Raw genomic sequence first — 6000 nt, forward strand, 5'->3', positions numbered from 1 at the left:
GATTTTACTATGTGTGAATACCTATATAGTTTATCATGTCTCAGCGTATTTCTTTAACCATCCAGTGTATTTACTTGTAGATTTATAGGCACATTCTAGCTAACACAATGAGAGAAACCATGCAACCTATGTTCTTGAAGTCTCATTTACTTAATATTTTTCCAAGTCTTCCTATTTCCTTACAAATGAAGCAATATCATTCTTTCTTATGGAAGCATAGAATTTCATTGTGTGTGTGTGTGTGTGTGTGTGTGTGTATCACATTTTCTTGAACTGTTTGTCCAATGAGGAGTATCTGAGCTGATTCCATATCTGGACTATGGTAGAAACAAAGGAAAGAACATTTACAAATTCTAAATACCCTAAGTTGTACTGGTAAGAACACATGGAAGGCACAGCCTAGTTGCCATAATATGTAAAAATTTAACTTCTGCAGTCTGTAATGATTGGGTAGCTGTATGCCTTTTATGAGTGTATTTATTATTCTGTGCTTCAATTAAAATATTTAACTTTATTCTCTATATGTTGATTCTTATATCAGCCAAGATGTTCTTTGGTTGGAAATATTTATTTTTCTGTTCTATTCATATCTAGACCAATAAGTCCTCTTCTGGATCAAAACACTCCTGACTTCACTACCTTTTGTTCAGTTGGAGAATGGCTACAAGCTATTAAGATGGAAAGATACAAAGATAACTTCACAGCAGCTGGTTACAACTCTCTGGAATCAGTGGCCAGGATGACTATTGAGTAAGCTTAAACTTCTGCACAATTTAAGGATGTATTAAATGCAGTTATTTATATTTCAGATTATCTTCTTTATACTAAAGAGATATGGATTGCAAAAATCAATGGGAAAACTTTTTCTTTTAAAAGAAATACTTTATATATATACATATATATTGAAATATATGTATTTATATGAATGTATTTAACACAGTAACTATTTTATTAAGTCCATAATTATGTATTTATTTTATAAATGCTGAGTTGATGACCCAGGTAATATACACTAGCTAGCTCAATGAGTAAGTGACATCTAATTTGGTTCCATAGCCACTGTCTGTAGGCTGCCCAGGGAGGCTTTTTCTTCTATTAAAATAGGAATGTATCATTTAAATTCCTATTCACTGAGGAAACTTATTCCAAAACAACTTTAGAAATTGCTGCGAGCTTAGTTAAAAGAAGTAAAGTTTACCTTCTAGTAGTATCACGGCTTGTGTGGTCTTAGGAAATCTATTTTCAGTTTCATGGAGTAGAGAAAAAGTCAGCAAGCAAATAATACTCTTTCTAGTATGGAACACATGTATATGAATTTAAACATTAGCACACTATCTCATTCAGCTGTTTTTATTTGTTTTTGTTTTTTGTTGTCTTTTTTCCTGATAAATTGATATGGTTGTTCTACTTGCCCCTGGATCCCCAAAGTATTCTATATTCCTGAATAACTATGTTTCCCAAAGTCACTGATTTGAAATTCTGTGATTTTGTACCAATGAAGGATTTTATTTCCTCATAAGTAACTGAACTCAACCCTTCTGGCTATTAAGAAAGATGGATGTGCATAAATAGTTTTAGTAAATTTATTTTAAATTTAAAAGTAGCATTGCACTGTTTTCAGATTTTTAGTTTTTCAGCCCAGTTTTGATGGCTCATGACTATGATCCTAGCTACTCAGGAAGCTAAGATCTGAGGACCATTGCTCTTGCTCGAGACCAGCAAGGGCAAGAAAGTCCCTGAGACTTCAATTAAGATCTTCAATTAAGCACCAAAACAGCTGGAAATGGAACTATGAATCAAGTGATAAGAGTGCTAGCCTTGAACAAAACAGTTCAGGGACAGTGCCTAAGCCCTAAGTTCATGCCCTAGGACCAGCACCAAAAAAATAAATGAAATTGTTTTTTTTCCATATGATTTAGATGAACTGAATCAAGTATTTAGTCAAATTGAGTAATTACTCGAAATAACCCATATGATAATTATAATCAATAATAATTTCTGTCAGGTCATTAGTGTTTCCTGATCTTTCTACCGGGTTCTAACTAGTTTTTCCATTCATAACAAACTCTGTGTTTACAATTAACAGAATTAAACCAAATAAGGTTCCAAAGTACATCTTCGATACATTTCCTATCCTTGTAATTTAATGATATTTTTTAGATTTTAATAAATTCTTACATAAATTTCCAGATCAGTTTTAAAAAGTAAAATAGAAAAAGTAACACATTGCAAAATGGAAAGCTTGAATCAAATTTTTATTTACAAAGGAGAATGTTTGTACCAGTTACCAAGATGGTCTACCCAAAGACAGAATTATGATGTGTTGAATTATGATAAATAGATTACTTAATTAAGCAGTTGGTGAGAGTGGAGAACTTGCAAGGTACCTAATAAAAGTTGATTTGTGTTTTCCAGGGATGTGATGAGTTTAGGGATCACACTGGTTGGCCATCAAAAGAAAATCATGAGCAGCATTCAGACTATGAGAGCACAAATGCTCCATTTACATGGAACTGGCATCCAAGTGTGATAAGGATTTCTCCCTTATAAGGGAGTGTACGGACTACAAGAGAACAGTACTGGCCTTCAGTATATGCATAGAATGCTGCTAGAAGACAGTTGATATACTGGGTCCTTCCTACAGTGAAGAGAAGATTTAAGAAGCACCTATAGACTTGAACTCCTAAGTGCCACCAGAATATATTAAAAAAAAAAAAAAAGGGAAATTTAGGATCCACCACTGGTGGCCAGGAAAACAGCAGTGACAATAAACAATGTACTACCTGAAAAACATCCAAACACCTTGAGCTCTCTAACCTCCTTTTTATCTTATAGACTTTTTAAAATGTACATAAAGAATTTAAGAAAGAATATATTTGTCAAATAAAATCATGATCTTATTGTTGAAATCAATGAAATATTTTCCTTAAATATGTGATTTCAGACAATTCCTTTTTAAAGTCATTTGTGTTTATTCTTCATAAGGACTTTGTTTTAGAAAGATGTTTATAGCTTTGGACCTTTTTAGTGTTAAATCTATGACACATTACTACACTGGGTACCTTTGAAAGAATCTCTAATTTAAAAGAAAAAAAAAACACGCAGCATGATTGAAGATCTAAGTTTGTCTAAACATTGGTATCCTTTCTGTGCCATTCTATTCTGTTTAGTTAGTGCTATTTTAATATTGTTTGCTAATTGGCAGGTAGTCTCAAAAATGTGAGTTGCCAAGAGCTCTGATATTTTTTAACAATATTTTTTTTTGTAAAAATCAGAAAACACACTAACTTTTCAATGGAAAATAAAGCAATAATGATCCATAAATACTATAAGGCACTTTTAACAGATTGTTTATAGACTGATTTTACTAGACAGAATTTAATGAACAAAAAATCAAATTTTAGCTTTACGTGTATAATGAAATGATGAGGCCCTCGATCTCGATAACGTCAGTGAAAAGCAAGCCTTGAACATAAGAACTATCCAGTGTTATCTAAAATTTAATCTGAGCACATCACGAGTTTTTCAGTCTTGTGACATTAAGAAACTTAGGAGAAATCGTTGGCATATATTTTATATTCTTTTTTGTTGAATGCAGTCCAAACACAAAAGTAAATAATTAACTTTTATATTAGAACTGAAGCATGAGAAATAAAAAAGGGGGTGGTTCACAATTTTCACCTTTCAAGAACAAATTTGCTGTACAGAGCTTCACCATTGCAGTTACAGACAAAACAAAGGTCTTTTATTGGTGAACACTGATGCAAGAAACCTGTTAAATGAAAGAACTCTTCCCCCCCCTTTTTTAGCCCTAGGAGGAAGAACTGAAGGATCTGGTTTTTCTTTTGAAACTTTATTTATTAAACCATATGATTTGATTCCTGTGTTAGAATTCCATAAGCAATAATTAAATGTGTCTTTATAGATATTTCAGGAATGTATACATAGTGTGAGTAATGCTTTCAAAAGTTATGAGAATCATGAACTACCCCAGAATGGAACTCTGTTGTACTTCCAAAGAAAATTGGGCTGTTTATAATGGTTTTAATAGAGAAAGATCCCAGGGATCTTTGATAATGTGGACATCCATCCACAAACAAATAGACAAATAACAGAAATGATATCTGTAAATGTTCCTTTGTAAAACTTGTAAATTTTATTTATACTGTCTTGTTTTGTACACACATGCGTCTGTAGTGGGCTCTGAATACATTGAAAATGCACTATATTTTTCTATTTTTCCTTGCAGAGCGTCACAAAAGAACAGGTATTTTCAGTGCTACATAATGTGTTTTCCCACATTTAGGACCAAAGATGGCTATAGAAAAACTCAAATGGATTGCTTCTCAAACCCCTCCCCATCCTTTTTCTTTTAAATCACTGTACAGTGTTATTTGATATTTTAATTTATTTTTGATTGACTAGATAAAAAACTCATTTTAATTTCACAAAAATGTTTTTGTCCCTAAGGAAAAACAATAATCTGTAATAATAATAACAATAATAATAATTTTAATTAGCATAACACAGTCACCTAGACACTTCCATTTGTAATCTTTGTAATAGACTGTAAATATATTTTTGGAACTATAACACAATGTGCTTGAGGGTTATTTTTCAGTGTCTGCAGTGTATACAAGTGTTTATACTAAGTACAGCACTTTACAATTCTAATCAGTAGCATTGGCCTTTGGGAGAATGAGTGAAAGAGTTTGAGTGAGTGTTCTTAATTCCGATTGGATTCCAGACTCACTAATGATAAAATTCTTTTCTTGTTCATAGCTTAAGGTGCTTATTTTTTCTATTAAAATTAAATTAACAAAAAAGCCATTCTAGAAATAGAAGACATAGTATGGTACATGCAAACGGTGTCTTTCCTGCTTTTTTCTAGCACTAGATTTATAGTTGAATAGTCTTTCTTGAGTAGAAGGGCAGACTAAAAGTTGTTTTTGAGTTTTGTTTTTCAAAACTAACTTTTTCCTTCAGCAATATACCTCATCTGCCTTAAATTTTTTACAGCTCTTTACAGGGAAAGGGGAGAAGGGAAGGGAAAGACACACAGCACAATAGGAAGTATATGACTCCATCACTATCTCTTGTTTGTAGGTTTCTTTTCCCAACCAACACTATGATTTTGAAGTACCTATGTGAAACAAATATGAAGAGAAAAAGAACCTTGTAATGCTGATTGTAATACTCTCTTCCGGAAAGAGATGAGATGAGATCATGATAAGAATGTACAACTTGCACCTTGAAATCTTTTTTTGATAAATTAGTGCTCAGGGGAGGAAAAGTAGAGAAAGAGAACGTCAAACATGGAATCACAGAAATTATAGAAATGCAAATGCAAATGGCCTCCTTGATTTCCTAGAGCCACCTTTTATAGAATGCTGTCTTCACACTTGACCTGTGTTTTGCATTCGATACTGAAATAAAAGTAACTTTGATTACATCTGAATCTAACATTTTCTCAGCCATTGACCTGGGCCTTGTTTATTAGAACTGGTGGTTTAGCTTGTCAGAGCGCTATTAGTTGAATCATATTGTATACTTATGTAATCTACATTAGCTAGTACTATTTAGGACTCTATTTTAATTGCTCCTCTTCTCCGTGCTTTTAAGACAATGAAATGGTGTAATTCACCTCTCTTTTTTATTTAGGTAATGCTGATATTCTCCCTTTTGTTCCCTGAGTAGCCTAGAACTGTGCTACTCACTGATGTGCATGTTCCAATAAATTACTGATGTGTATTTTTTTGCTATATGTAGAGAAATCATGGGGAACTCGGGGCGAGATGTGCTTTTTGTTGGTTGAATTTTGTCCCTCCTTGCCTAAGAATTACTACAGGGGTCATACTTTTATAAGGACAAACTGCTTTTGAACAGTGTCTTCAATGTATCAAGCACAAATAACTCTTTCTTCACCACGAATCATAAGTCTCTTTTTACCAGCTTAAAATAATAAACAAGTCTATTAGACAATGTAAAGAAAATCCTGTC

At 32.7% G+C, this 6000-nt stretch overlaps 1 protein-coding gene across 5 annotated transcripts in view; it reads left to right on the top strand.

Moving 5' to 3' along the window:
• Epha7 (EPH receptor A7) overlaps positions 1-5463 on the top strand; it is a 167569-nt gene extending 162106 nt beyond the window's left edge. For 4 of the 5 annotated variants that reach the window (XM_042679552.1, XM_042679553.1, XM_042679554.1 and 1 more), the window contains exons 16-17: positions 595-750; positions 2416-5463. In XM_042679552.1, coding sequence (XP_042535486.1) covers positions 595-750; positions 2416-2530 — 271 coding nt within the window. In that variant the 3' untranslated portion in view covers positions 2531-5463. Of the gene's footprint in view, positions 1-594; positions 755-2415 lie in introns of those variants that run through there. The other variant, XM_042679556.1, reaches the window with a different exon arrangement.
• The last annotated feature ends 537 nt before the right edge of the window (positions 5464-6000 follow it).

The sequence above is a fragment of the Dipodomys spectabilis genome, unplaced genomic scaffold, assembly GCF_019054845.1.
Source record: "Dipodomys spectabilis isolate Male_0828 unplaced genomic scaffold, ASM1905484v1 ptg000053l, whole genome shotgun sequence".
Lineage (NCBI taxonomy): Eukaryota > Metazoa > Chordata > Mammalia > Rodentia > Heteromyidae > Dipodomys > Dipodomys spectabilis.